This window comes from Lampris incognitus, chromosome 16, assembly GCF_029633865.1.
Source record: "Lampris incognitus isolate fLamInc1 chromosome 16, fLamInc1.hap2, whole genome shotgun sequence".
NCBI lineage: Eukaryota > Metazoa > Chordata > Actinopteri > Lampriformes > Lampridae > Lampris > Lampris incognitus.
Genome location: NC_079226.1, coordinates 42,806,636 through 42,821,436, shown reverse-complemented (window position 1 = coordinate 42,821,436; position 14,801 = coordinate 42,806,636). Strand labels below are relative to the sequence as shown.

Here is a 14,801-nt window from a genome sequence, read left to right as displayed (position 1 = left end):
GCTTCAGGGCAGTGGACTTGGGGACAAGTCTTGTCTACGCGTTGTGAGCTTGAATCTGATCCTCGGTTAGAATCAAATCAGTAGCTCAGTATCTTCCTCTCGCCGGATATCTGTTGTTGGTTGTACTGCGGCGGTGCAGCGGAGAGCGAGGCCACCGCACCTCAGGTTGACCATGGTGGAGAGCTTGGACTTCGAGAAGCGGCAGAAGCGATACTGCATCCGCGGCAAACATGCAATCATCATCTGCATAACCTTGGCGGTTTGCTCTGTAGCGGTAGGTCTCGGGGTGGGCCTCACGCGCTCTGACAATTGCCCCTTAACCACCGAGGAGCCTCCGAAGCCCACCACAAGCCCCGAGCCTCCGCCAGCTGACAGAGGACCTTGCAGAGCCTCCAATGACACCAGTGGGGACTGGAGGAATTTTCGCCTGCCAGGCTACATAAGCCCTGTGCACTATGACCTGCATCTGGAGCCAGACCTTGACACAGACCTCTACACCGGGGACGTAGCGGTCCATATTGAGGTCGGCAAGCCCACAAGCCACCTGTGGCTCCATATACGGGAGACCTTTGTCAGCGCTGTGCCCAGTCTTGTGCTGCGGAGCCAGGCAGGCGAGAAAGCAGTGCCGGTGAAAAGCTGCTTTGAGTACAAAGCTCATCAGTATGTGGTAGTGGAAGCGGCGGACGAGCTGCCAGCCACCAAACCAGGCGAGTTATACATCCTCAAGCTGCACTTCCAGGGACGGCTCAACGGATCTTTGGTGGGATTCTACAGGGTCACCTACATAGAAAACGGCGTTACTAAGTAAGTCTCGAAGTATTTTTGCTCTATTTGATAGTTAACATGTGCAGATTGAGGAATCCGACTCGTAACATCCCTAATGGTCAGCCGGTCAACTGAGCAGAGGCATAATGCGTGCCCGTGCGGGGGGGGGGGTTGATTGGATGTCTGTATGCAAATGCTAACTGGTGTCTGCCTTTCTAATTGTAAATTAACATCGTGAAAGAGAAGCTATATGGGGAGAGAAATACTGTATAAGCTTTGTTATAACTAACTATCACAGGATTTCTAACTATCTGTGTGTGTGTGTGTGTGTCTCCCCATGTAAAAGAAGTGGTGTGGTCACACAATAGGCACATGCCCTTTTCAGTGGACACTGGACAACAGAGGAAGGTGTACTATTAGCAGAAACAATCTCCTCCGACAACCGCTGCCGCTTCAGCAGGGCCATTGTTGATATCGTTTCCAGTGTGAGCGGGAGCCGTAGTGCGGACAGATCAGGTTTGGCCAGGAATTCACATTCAGTTAGGAATTTCCAGTTGGGCACGTGGCTTGGCCCTCTGCTCTCTGGACACTGTGTGAATGAGAGGCATTGTGTTTCTCCCTCTCTCTGCAAGTGGCTCAGTTGTCAAACGTGGGATTTTTTTCAAACACAGGGAGATGGAGCTCAAATGCTCGGTGGGCATGGGTGGTGCCGTGGCTGATACAGAACGGCAGAGGGCGAGGCCATCCAAACACAGGGGTGTGTAGTGGGCTGACATGAGCTCCATCTGCAGGATCTGGCTCCTGCTGCAGACCACTAGTATGGTCCAGGAGGGGCACAAGAGATTCAGAAAAGACATCAGGGATTGAGCAGATATGCTCCTAAAGAAGAGACAGCGGTCTTGACTAGACTGTTATCATAACGTATTGACCTTCGAGCCCTTATAAACTTCGAAAATGGCCCCATATTTTGGGGTAAGGGAAAACAAACCAACAGAATTTATGTATTCCTCAAAGAGGTACTGCGAGGAATTCTGGATACCCTGAAAAGATGGGATGCGACGTCTCCTCTTTAGACGTCTAATTAAGTACAGTAGCATGCCACTTGTCTTAAGGGGCCCTTTTTCTCTCCGAGGTCCCAGAAAGTACTCCCCCTTCATGCCTTTACTTATGCTTCTGATTCAAAACTCATGTGCGGCCTCATATGCAAATGAGATCAGGCAGCGAGGGAAAGAGGATGAAGGCAAACTTTGGAACTGGATTGTAAGAATCGTAACATACACTAAATGTCTACAGTACTTCTTACCGTCATGTGTTTTGCTTGTTCACCAGGAAAATTGCTGCAACAGATCATGAGCCGACAGATGCCCGCAAGTCGTTTCCCTGCTTTGATGAGCCCAACAAAAAAGCAACCTACAAGATCTCCATCACGCATGACAACACCTACCAGGCTCTCTCCAACATGCCAGTTGAGGTGTGACTGCAGTCATACATATATATACATACATATATATATCCATAAATACTTGCACTTTGATGCCGACTTCAGTGAGAAACACATCTGTTCTGTAAACATACTCATAAACATGTCCGTTATGAAGACACTGGTAGAAGGGGAGAAGATAGATAGATTTTGTATAAAACAATAATAGAGATAGTTTTGCTCAGTATCTCAAAACAACATGTAAGGAAACCACATGTAAGGAAATCACATGTAAGGAAACCACATGTAAGGAAACCACATGTAAGGAAACAACATGTAAGGAAATCACATGTAGGGGAACCACATGTAAGGAAATCACATGTAGGGAAATCACATGTAAGGAAACCACATGTAAGGAAATCACATGTAAGGAAACAACATGTAAGGAAACCACATGTAAGGAAACAACATGTAAGGAAACCACATGTAAGGAAATCACATGTAAGGAAACAACATGTAAGGAAACCACATGTAAGGAAACAACATGTAAGGAAACCACATGTAAGGAAACAACATGTAAGGAAATCACATGTAAGGAAACAACATGTAAGGAAATCACATGTAAGGAAACAACATGTAAGGAAACCACATGTAAGGAAACAACATGTAAGGAAATCACATGTAAGGAAACCACATGTAAGGAAACCACATGTAAGGAAACCACATGTAAGGAAACAACATGTAAGGAAATCACATGTAGGGGAACCACATGTAAGGAAATCACATGTAAGGAAACCACATGTAAGGAAATCACATGTAAGGAAACAACATGTAAGGAAACCACATGTAAGGAAACAACATGTAAGGAAACCACATGTAAGGAAACAACATGTAAGGAAATCACATGTAGGGAAACCACATGTAAGGAAATCACATGTAGGGAAATCTCATGTAAGGAAATCACATGTAGGGAAATCTCATGTAAGGAAATCACATGTAAGGAAACAACATGTAAGGAAATCACATGTAAGGAAACCACATGTAAGGAAACCACATGTAAGGAAACAACATGTAAGGAAATCCCATGTAAGGAAACCACATGTAAGGAAACAACATGTAAGGAAATCACATGTAAAGAAATCACATGTAAGGAAACCACATGTAAGGAAACCACATGTAAGGAAACAACATGTAAGGAAACAACATGTAAGGAAATCACATGTAAGGAAACCACATGTAAGGAAACCACATGTAAGGAAACAACATGTAAGGAAACCACATGTAAGGAAACCACATGTAAGGAAACAACATGTAAGGAAATCACATGTAAGGAAATCACATGTAAGGAAATCACATGTAAGGAAACAACATGTAAGGAAACCACATGTAAGGAAATCACATGTAAGGAAATCACATGTAAGGAAACCACATGTAAGGAAACAACATGTAAGGAAATCACATGTAGGGAAACCACATGTAAGGAAACCACATGTAAGGAAACAACATGTAAGGTAATCACATGTAAGGAAATCACATGTAAGGAAATCACATGTAAGGAAACAACATGTAAGGAAACCACATGTAAGGAAATCACATGTAAGGAAATCACATGTAAGGAAACCACATGTAAGGAAACCACATGTAAGGAAACCACATGTAAGGAAATCACATGTAAGGAAATCACATGTAAGGAAATCACATGTAAGGAAATCACATGTAGGGAAACCACATGTAAGGAAATCACATGTAAGGAAATCACATGTAAGGAAACAACATGTAAGGAAATCACATGTAAGGAAATCACATGTAAGGAAATCACATGTAAGGAAACAACATGTAAGGAAACCACATGTAAGGAAATCACATGTAAGGAAATCACATGTAAGGAAACCACATGTAAGGAAACAACATGTAAGGAAATCACATGTAGGGAAACCACATGTAAGGAAACCACATGTAAGGAAACAACATGTAAGGTAATCACATGTAAGGAAATCACATGTAAGGAAATCACATGTAAGGAAACAACATGTAAGGAAACCACATGTAAGGAAATCACATGTAAGGAAATCACATGTAAGGAAACCACATGTAAGGAAACCACATGTAAGGAAACCACATGTAAGGAAATCACATGTAAGGAAATCACATGTAAGGAAATCACATGTAAGGAAATCACATGTAGGGAAACCACATGTAAGGAAATCACATGTAAGGAAACCACATGTAAGGAAACAACATGTAAGGAAACAACATGTAAGGAAACAACATGTAAGGAAACAACATGTAAGGAAACCACATGTAAGGAAACCACATGTAAGGAAACCACATGTAAGATGGAGCACAAGCCATGTGTTTTGCCAAGCCGTCATTTTCCTTGAGTTTCAAATGTGTAAAATGGGTGGTATCACTGACGTGCCCCTTGATGGGAGGACAGGGAGCCCCTGTTGGCCCCATGGGCTTTCTCATGAACATGTATGTTCTTGTGACTTGCTAGGGCGTCCCACAGCCCGTGTCTGGCAGCAGACTGACCACCTCCTTCCACAAGTCCGTTCCCATGAGTACCTACTTGGTATGTTTTGCTGTGCACCAGTTCACCTATTTGGAAAGAGCGTCTTCCCGAGGAATACCTGTAAGTCACTACGCTGATTTTCTTTTTCCTTTAAAGAAACGCCGCGATATGAAGTGGAGGGAAAAAAACTTGACACACTGAGATAGTGGACAAATACTATCTTCACATTATCACGTATTATGATGTTAATCTACACTGTTAGACACAGTTCAGTTGAATTTTCTGTATGGCCTTTGTGTAATCATGAACACAGACACACACACACACACACACGTAATTAAAATCGGTTACTAATTACGGATTTTCTCTCTTGTTCTTCTCCAGCTGAGAATCTATGCACAGCCGAGCCAGATAAGAACTGCAGAGTATGCAGCCAACATGACCAAGCTCATATTTGACTATTTTGAGGAGTACTTTGACATGCCATACTCAATCTCAAAACTAGGTAATTTTAGGAAACCACTATCCAGTTCATATTCACCACTGTAAAGTTCATATTCACCACTATCAAGTTCAGATTCACCACTATCAAGTTCATATTCACCACTGTCAAGTTCAGATTCACCACTATCAAGTTCATATTCACCACTGTCAAGCTTATATTCACCACTGTCAAGTTCATATTCACCACTATCAAGTTCAGATTCACCACTATCAAGTTCATATTCACCACTGTCGAGTTCAGATTCACCACTATCAAGTTCATATTCACCACTATCGAGTTCATATTCACCACTGTCAAGTTCAGATTCACCACTATCAAGTTCAGATTCATCACTATCAAGTTCATATTCACCACTATCAAGTTCATTGTCACCACTATCAAGTTCATATTCACCACTATCAAGTTCATATTCACCACTGTCAAGTTCATATTCACCACTATCAAGTTCATATTCACCACTGTTAAGTTCAGATTCACCACTATCAAGTTCATATTCACCACTGTCAAGTTCATATTCACCACTGTCAAGTTCAGATTCACCACTATCAAGTTCAGATTCATCACTATCAAGTTCATATTCACCACTATCAAGTTCATATTCACCACTATCAAGTTCATATTCTCCACTATCAAGTTCATATTCACCACTATCGAGTTCATATTCACCACTGTCAAGTTCATTGTCACCACTATCAAGTTCATATTCACCACTATCAAGTTCATATTCACCACTATCAAGTTCATATTCATCACTGTCAAGTTCATATTCACCACTATCAAGTTCATATTCACCACTATCAAGTTCATATTCACCACTATCAAGTTCATATTCACCACTATCAAGTTCATATTCACCACTATCAAGTTCATATTCACCACTGTCAAGTTCAGATTCACCACTATCAAGTTCATATTCACAACTATCAAGTTCCTATTCACCACTATCAAGTTCATATTCACCACTGTCAAGCTTATATTCACCACTATCAAGTTCATATTCACCACTGTCAAGCTTATATTCACCACTAGCAAGTTCATATTCACCACTGTCAAGCTTATATTCACCACTAGCAAGTTCATATTCACCACTGTCAAGTTCATATTCACCACTATCAAGTTCATATTCATCACTGTCAAGTTCATATCCACCACTAGCAAGTTCATATTTACCACTGTCAAGTTCATATTCATTACTATCAAGTTCAGATTTACCACTGTCAAGCTTATATTCACCACTAGCAAGTTCATATTCACCACTATCAAGTTCATATTCACAACTATCAAGTTCATATTCACCACTAGCAAGTTCATATTCACAACTATCAAGTTCATATTCACCACTAGCAAGTTCATATTCACCACTATCAAGTTCATATTCATCACTGTCAAGTTCATATTCACCACTAGCAAGTTCATATTCATCACTGTCAAGTTCATATTAACCACTAGCAAGTTCATATTTACCACTATCAAGTTCATATTCACCACTATCAAGTTCATATTCACCACTGTCAAGCTTATATTCACCACTATCAAGTTCATATTCACCACTGTCAAGCTTATATTCACCACTGTCAAGTTCATATTTATCACTATCAAGTTCATATTTATCACTATCAAGTTCATATTCACTGCTATCAAGATCATATTCACCACTACTTCTTGGCAGTGACTGTAAACTACACAATTTCTGCAAAATATGGAAATCCCCATGTCATTAACAAAACTGTGTACAGTATATCGATTACTTATACTTACTATAGATTAATATTTTTATAGAATATTATTATAGATTACTTATTTCCTATAGATTACTTGTAGTAATGTATAAGTGTCAGCAAATGTTGCAGTCAACCAACCAGTGAGTATCTCCACATTACAACACAGGCCTGAGTCTTGACTTGGGCTGAGACAGTAAAACTTTCCAGTGCGATACCTGAAAGCCTTCCACAGTAGCTATCTCCAGCAAATACACAAAGCCACCTGGGAGGAGTGAATCCCTCACGTCAGGACCCGTTAACAAACTAGCATGACTGGCATGGAGGACGTCCTGACCAGAGGACACCTCTGCAGGGTATTGGACATCATGCGGCCAAACTGAGGACCAGCTAAACACCACCCTAGGAAAGGACATTTAGATGAGCTGATTGCTGTTGAGTACCTGCTTATGGGGCTCAGTCTGGTTGACCCGTTATCACATACGATCACCAGTAAATCTCCCAAAAGTAGGCAGATATGATCAATCCACTGGGATGAGCCAACCTACTATCGTTATGGTTGGTGATAAAAACTCTGCTCATCCCTGTTGGTGTAGAATGACCAAGATGGTCATTTTGACCGTTTTGGTTTTTCAAAGTTTAATAAGTTTGTGGGGGGGGGGGGGAGGTACAGACCTGCAGCTCCCTGAATGGTCCTAAAATTGCATATATTTGCATAAAAGTGAGCTCAGATCAATTGCACACCAAAAAAGTACGATAAGATCTACCTAAAACGACCATGGACGGTCAACATGACTGCTTGTAAATTGACTGCATTGACCAGTCCACTAAAGGGTCCGACCTGTCAGCCAAGAGCTAGCGAGTCTATTTATCCATGATCGTTACAAGGCATTGGACAGCGGCCATTTTAAATTGTTTGAAAAATAGTATTGAAGTTTTTAAAATGTTAATGTTGGTGTCAGTTAGTTTCATTAAGACATACTAACATATGTAATGCGTTAATACTTCAACTGGGTATTTATCTTGACAGAATATGGAGTTTAAAAACTTTGGCAGTCATTTTGACCGCCCACGGTTGTTTTAGGTAGGAATGAAATCCCGGTCGTTCTAGTGTTAAAGCAAAATGATATAAAACGGAATGAAATGAAATGTTAACAAAGAGCAATAAATCTAAAAGTTTCTCTTAGCTTTCCAGTGTGTCTATTATATTATATATATTCAGTGTAAAAGATGTGGCCACAAAATAAAAGTGCTGAGAGCTTTCCTCCTTTGGCGACCAAAGATCTCAATGTTTGTCCTGATGGCAAAGACCGTGGTTACGTGGAAGTGATAGAAGGGTCCTCATTCTGTCCTCTTTCTTAACGGTTTGCTCCTCGTTAAATGATTTGCCTTTGATTATCCCACTCCATGATGCCGCCTCCCTTCAGCTCATTTGGCCTGTGTAGTCAGAAATGAGTGTTTGTGATTGTAGTGAGAACATCTGCTTAGCCAAGACGTTTGGCTCTGGACCAAGCCATGGTGATATGCACTTCAGGACAAGTCATTATCTGCATGTGTCAGTGGGACGCTTCAGTGGGATGTCTTTGTCTTGCTGCAGATAAGATAGCCATCCCTGACTTCGGGACAGGCGCCATGGAGAACTGGGGCCTGATTACCTACAGGGAGACCAACCTGCTCTATGATGAACATCAGTCATCTTCTTACAACAAGCAGCGCGTGGCGAGTGTCATCGCCCACGAGTTAGTTCATCAGGTAACACCACCCTCACCACCCCACCCAGCCCGGCACATGGGACACACCAGCTGTAGGAGCAGGGTGGCGGGTTTAGCATGTAGACGGCTCATGATCCTACACATTGTATACATCCTATACATTTCAGGGCCATATCGCTTCTGAAATTCAACACATCTGTTTAGAGCTTCAGTATTGGGTCAGCGTTAAGAGAGTCATTTTTAAAAACATTTGCTGCCCAGGATAATCAAAGTGATCCTCAAAACATAGGTGGCTGTAAACCTTGAAGTACGAGAAGTGTGACACTAGTTGAAGGGTTGCTGGTTGAAATCCTCAGGCTGGCTAGGTGATTCTGGTTTGGCCTGGGTTTTTAATCAAGATCCCAGCAGCAGCAGCTGTGGTAGGGAAGGTTCCTCCAGCCCAGCAGCCCAGTTTCAGCTGTTCCACAACTGAAACTGGGCTGCTCCCAGTTAGGGCAATGAAGGCAACAAAGCAACAACACATTCCTATTGTAACACACGGACAATAACTGTCTACAACACTGATGCAAAGGCAACTTTGGGACAATAAGTGACAACAATAAAACTTTCAGTTATATAAGACTTTGGGACCAAGTCATGATGACTTGCTCATATGCACAAGTTTCAAGATGGTAACAGTTGTGCAATGTCCTCCCACTGACTAAATTTAGCCAGAATGTCAAATTATGAATTATTTATGCCAGTACCATTGCTCAGTATTGTTGAATGTCCGTATTGGAAGTGACACAAAGCTATCTTAGTTCACATTGATAGAATTGTCATCGTTGAAGATTGGTCCCAGAGATCAGTGTTGAAGTTGTAAAGGCATTATCTCCATATCTTTTTTATGAGTCAAGTAACATGTCCCCTTTGAGATTAGCCTTTACACCTGCAGACGAGATAAGGCTAAGTTGGCACTTTGTTTTATGAGGCTCATAAACGTAGGATCGTAATAGTAAATAGCAAATTATTGTCTTTTTCCCATGGCTGTCAGTGCAGAAAGGGGACCATAAAGCTATAACAAGACCAGGCCTTTTTCCTTAAATAGAGCTGCATCAAAGTGAGTGCAAATCAGTTGTTTGACACGTTGTGGGTCTATATTGTGTTTGACAATACCGTGTAGCTCTTATGCAACAGCAATAAAAGTTGTACCGTAGTGAATGAGCCAAACAAAAAGACAAAGCTATTTGGTTAAATTTTCGCAGACACAGAGATGTGTATCAGTGGTAATAAAGCTGTGATACAACTCGCATCTACCAAACATGAAGCAGCTTTTTCACCTGGCTGCAGCAGTGTGAGGCAGGAGGCACCTGGCTGTAGCAGTGTGAGGCAGGAGGCACCTGGCTGTAGCAGTGTGAGGCAGGAGGCACCTGGCTGCAGCAGTGTGAGGCAGGAGGCACCTACCTGGCTGCAGCAGTGTGAGACAGGAGGAGCCTGGCTGGAGCAGTGTGAGACAGGAGGCACCTGGCTACAGCAGTGTGAGACAGGAGGCACCTGGCTGCAGCAGTGTGAGGCAGGAGGAGCCTGGCTGCAGCAGTGTGAGACAGGAGGAGCCTGGCTGCAGCAGTGTGAGGCAGGAGGAGCCTGGCTGCAGCAGTGTGAGACAGGAGGAGCCTGGCTGCAGCAGTGTGAGGCAGGAGTCACCTACCTGGCTGCAGCAGTGTGAGGCAGGAGGAGCCTGGCTGCAGCAGTGTGAGACAGGAGGCACCTACATTGCTGCAGCAGTGTGAGGCAGGAGGAGCCTGGCTGCAGCAGTGTGAGGCAGGAGTCACCTACCTGGCTGCAGCAGTGTGAGGCAGGAGGAGCCTGGCTGCAGCAGTGTGAGGCAGGAGGCACCTACATTGCTGCAGCAGTGTGAGGCAGGAGTCACCTACCTGGCTGCAGCAGTGTGAGACAGGAGGAGCCTGGCTGTAGCAGTGTGAGGCAGGAGGCACCTGGCTGCAACAGTGTGATGCAGGAGGCACCTGGCTGCAGCAGTGTGAGGCAGGAGGCACCTGGCTGTAGCACTGTGAGGCAGGAGGCACCTGGCTGCTGCAGTGGGAGACAGGAGGCACCTACCTTGCTGCAGCAGTGTGAGGCAGGAGCCACCTACCTGGCTGCAGCAGTGTGAGACAGGAGGAGCCTGGCTGCAGCAGTGTGAGTCAGGAGGCACCTGGCTGCAGCAGTGGGAGTCAGGAGGCACCTGGCTGCAGCAGTGGGAGGCAGGAGTCACCTACCTGGCTGCAACAGTGTGAGGCAGGAGGCACCTGGCTGCAGCAGTGGGAGGCAGGAGGCACCTGGCTGCAGCAGTGGGAGGCAGGAGGCACCTGGCTGCAGCAGTGGGAGTCAGGAGGCACCTGGCTGCAACAGTGAGAGTCAGGAGGCACCTGGCTGCAGCAGTGGGAGGCAGGAGGCACCTGGCTGCAGCAGTGTGAGGCAGGAGGAGCCTGGCTGCAGCAGTGGGAGTCAGGAGGCACCTGGCTGCAGCAGTGTGAGGCAGGAGGAGCCTGGCTAAAGCAGTGTGAGGCAGGAGGCACCTGGCTGCAGCAGTGTGAGTCAGGAGGCACCTGGCTGCAGCAGTGGGAGGCAGGAGGCACCTGGCTGCAGCAGTGTGAGGCAGGAGGAGCCTGGCTGTAGCAGTGTGAGGCAGGAGGAGCCTGGCTGTAGCAGTGTGAGACAGGAGGCACCTGGCTGCAGCAGTGTGAGGCAGGAGGAGCCTGGCTGTAGCAGTGTGAGGCAGGAGGCACCTGGCTGCAGCAGTGTGAGGCAGGAGGCACCTGGCTGTAGCAGTGTGAGACAGGAGGCACCTGGCTGCAGCAGTTTGAGACAGGAGGAGCCTGGCTGCAGCAGTGTAAGACAGGAGGCACCTGGCTGCAGCAGTGTGAGACAGGAGGCACCTGGCTGCAGCAGTGTGAGGCAGGAGTCACCTACCTTGCTGCAGCAGTGTGAGGCAGGAGTCACCTACCTTGCTGCAGCAGTGTGAAGCAGGAGTCACCTACCTGGCTGCAGCAGTGTGAGACAGGAGGAGCCTGGCTGCAGCAGTGTGAGACAGGAGGCACCTGGCTGCAGCAGTGTGAGACAGGAGGAGCCTGGCTGCAGCAGTGTGAGGCAGGAGGAGCCTGGCTGCAGCAGTGTGAGACAGGAGGAGCCTGGCTGCAGCAGTGTGAGGCAGGAGTCACCTACCTGGCTGCAGCAGTGTGAGGCAGGAGGAGCCTGGCTGCAGCAGTGTGAGACAGGAGGCACCTACATTGCTGCAGCAGTGTGAGGCAGGAGTCACCTACCTGGCTGCAGCAGTGTGAGACAGGAGGAGCCTGGCTGTAGCAGTGTGAGGCAGGAGGCACCTGGCTGCAACAGTGTGATGCAGGAGGCACCTGGCTGCAGCAGTGTGAGGCAGGAGGCACCTGGCTGTGGCACTGTGAGGCAGGAGGCACCTGGTTGCTGCAGTGGGAGACAGGAGGCACCTACCTTGCTGCAGCAGTGTGAGGCAGGAGCCACCTACCTGGCTGCAGCAGTGTGAGACAGGAGGAGCCTGGCTGCAACAGTGTGAGGCAGGAGGCACCTGGCTGCAGCAGTGTGAGGCAGGGGGCACCTGGCTGTAGCAGTGTGAGGCAGGAGGCACCTGGCTGCAGCAGTGTGAGGCAGGAGGCACCTGGCTGCAGCAGTGTGAGGAAGGAGGCACCTGGCTACAGCAGTGTGAGACAGGAGGCACCTACCTTGCTGCAGCAGTGTGAGACAGGAGGAGCCTGGCTGCAGCAGTGTGAGACAGGAGGAGCCTGGCTGCAGCAGTGTGAGTCAGGAGGCACCTGGCTGCAGCAGTGGGAGTCAGGAGGCACCTGGCTGCAGCAGTGGGAGGCAGGAGGCACCTGGCTGCAGCAGTGGGAGTCAGGAGGCACCTGGCTGCAGCAGTGGGAGTCAGGAGGCACCTGGCTGCAGCAGTGGGAGGCAGGAGGCACCTGGCTGCAGCAGTGTGAGTCAGGAGGCACCTGGCTGCAACAGTGGGAGTCAGGAGGCACCTGGCTGCAACAGTGGGAGGCAGGAGGCACCTGGCTGCAGCAGTGGGAGTCAGGAGGCACCTAGCTGCAGCAGTGTGAGGCAGGAGGAGCCTGGCTACAGCAGTGTGAGGCAGGAGGCGCCTGGCTGCAACAGTGTGGGACAGGAGGAGCCTGGCTGCAGCAGTGTGAGGCAGGGGGCACCTGGATGTAGCAGTGTGAGGCAGGGGGCACCTGGCTGCAGCAGTGTGAGGAAGGAGGCACCTGGCTACAGCAGTGGGAGACACGAGGCACCTGGCTGCAACAGTGTGAGGCAGGAGGCACCTGGCTGCAGCAGTGTGAGGCAGGAGGCACCTGGCTGCAGCAGTGTGAGGCAGGGGGCACCTGGCTGCAGCAGTGTGAGGCAGGGGGCACCTGGCTGCAGCAGTGTGAGGCAGGGGGCACCTGGCTGCAGCAGTGTGAGGCAGGAGGCACCTGGCTGCAGCAGTGTGAGGCAGGAGGCACCTGGCTGCAGCAGTGTGAGGCAGGGGGCACCTCGCTGTAGCAGTGTGAGGCAGGAGGCACCTGGCTGCAGCAGTGTGAGGAAGGAGGCACCTGGCTACAGCAGTGGGAGACAGGAGGCACCTACCTTGCTGCAGCAGTGTGAGGCAGGAGTCACCTACCTGGCTGCAGCAGTGTGAGACAGGAGGAGCCTGGCTGCAGCAGTGTGAGTCAGGAGGCACCTGGCTGCAGCAGTGGGAGTCAGGAGGCACCTGGCTGCAGCAGTGGGAGTCAGGAGGCACCTGGCTGCAGCAGTTGGAGGCAGGAGGCACCTGGCTGCAGCAGTGTGAGGAAGGAGGCACCTGGCTGCTGCAGTGGGAGGCAGGAGGCACCTGGCTGCAACAGTGTGAGGCAGGAGGCACCTGGCTGCAGCAGTGGGAGTCAGGAGGCACCTGGCTGCAGCAGTGGGAGTCAGGAGGCACCTGGCTGCAGCAGTGAGAGGCAGGAGGCACCTGGCCTCAACAGTGTGAGGCAGGAGGCACCTGGCTGCAGCAGTGGGAGTCAGGAGGCACCTGGCTGCAGCAGTGGGAGTCAGGAGGCACCTGGCTGCAGCAGTGGGAGGCAGGAGGCACCTGGCTGCAGCAGTGGGTGGCAGGAGGCACCTGGCTGCAACAGTGGGAGTCAGGAGGCACCTGGCTGCAGCAGTGGGAGGCAGGAGGCACCTGGCTGCAACAGTGGGAGTCAGGAGGCACCTGGCTGCAGCAGTGTGAGGCAGGAGGAGCCGGGCTAAAGCAGTGTGAGGCAGGAGGCACCTGGCGTCAGCAGTGTGAGTCAGGAGGCACCTGGCTGCAGCAGTGGGAGGCAGGAGGCACCTGGCTGCAGCATTGTAACCGGAGGCACCTGGCTGCAGCAGTGTGAGGCAGGAGGCACCTGGCTGCAGCAGTGTGAGGCAGGAGGAGCCTGGCTGTAGCAGTGTGAGGCGGGAGGCACCTGGCTGCAGCAGTGTGAGACAGGAGGCACCTGGCTGCAGCAGTGTGAGACAGGAGGAGCCTGGCTGCAGCAGTGTGAGACAGGAGGCACCTGGCTGCAGCAGTGTGAGACAGGAGGCACCTGGCTGCAGCAGTGTGAGGCAGGAGTCACCTACCTTGCTGCAGCAGTGTGAGGCAGGAGTCACCTACCTTGCTGCAGCAGTGTGAGACAGGAGGCACCTACATTGCTGCAGCAGTGTGAGGCAGGAGTCACCTACCTGGCTGCAGCAGTGTGAGACAGGAGGAGCCTGGCTGCAGCAGTGTGAGGCAGGAGGAGCCTGGCTGCAGCAGTGTGAGACAGGAGGAGCCTGGCTGCAGCAGTGTGAGGCAGGAGGAGCCTGGCTGCAGCAGTGTGAGACAGGAGGAGCCTGGCTGCAGCAGTGTGAGGCAGGAGTCACCTACCTGGCTGCAGCAGTGTGAGGCAGGAGGAGCCTGGCTGCAGCAGTGTGAGACAGGAGGCACCTGGCTGCAGCAGTGTGAGACAGGAGGCACCTACATTGCTGCAGCAGTGTGAGGCAGGAGTCACCTACCTGGCTGCAGCAGTGTGAGACAGGAGGAGCCTGGCTGTAGCAGTGTGAGGCAGGAGGCACCTAGCTGCAACAGTGTGATGCAGGAGGCACCTGGCTGCAGCAGTGTGAGGCAGGAGGCACCTGG

General features: G+C 49.0%; 1 protein-coding gene across 1 annotated transcript in view; it reads left to right on the top strand.

The window, feature by feature from the left end:
• The window catches only part of enpep (glutamyl aminopeptidase), a 37,736-nt gene continuing 22,935 nt past the window's right edge, over window positions 1–14,801 (top strand). Inside the window, exons 1-5 of the mRNA XM_056296002.1 lie at window positions 1–804; window positions 2,095–2,236; window positions 4,683–4,817; window positions 5,082–5,202; window positions 8,518–8,672. Coding sequence (XP_056151977.1) covers window positions 173–804; window positions 2,095–2,236; window positions 4,683–4,817; window positions 5,082–5,202; window positions 8,518–8,672 — 1,185 coding nt within the window. The 5' untranslated portion in view covers window positions 1–172. The remainder of the gene's footprint in view (window positions 805–2,094; window positions 2,237–4,682; window positions 4,818–5,081; window positions 5,203–8,517; window positions 8,673–14,801) is intronic.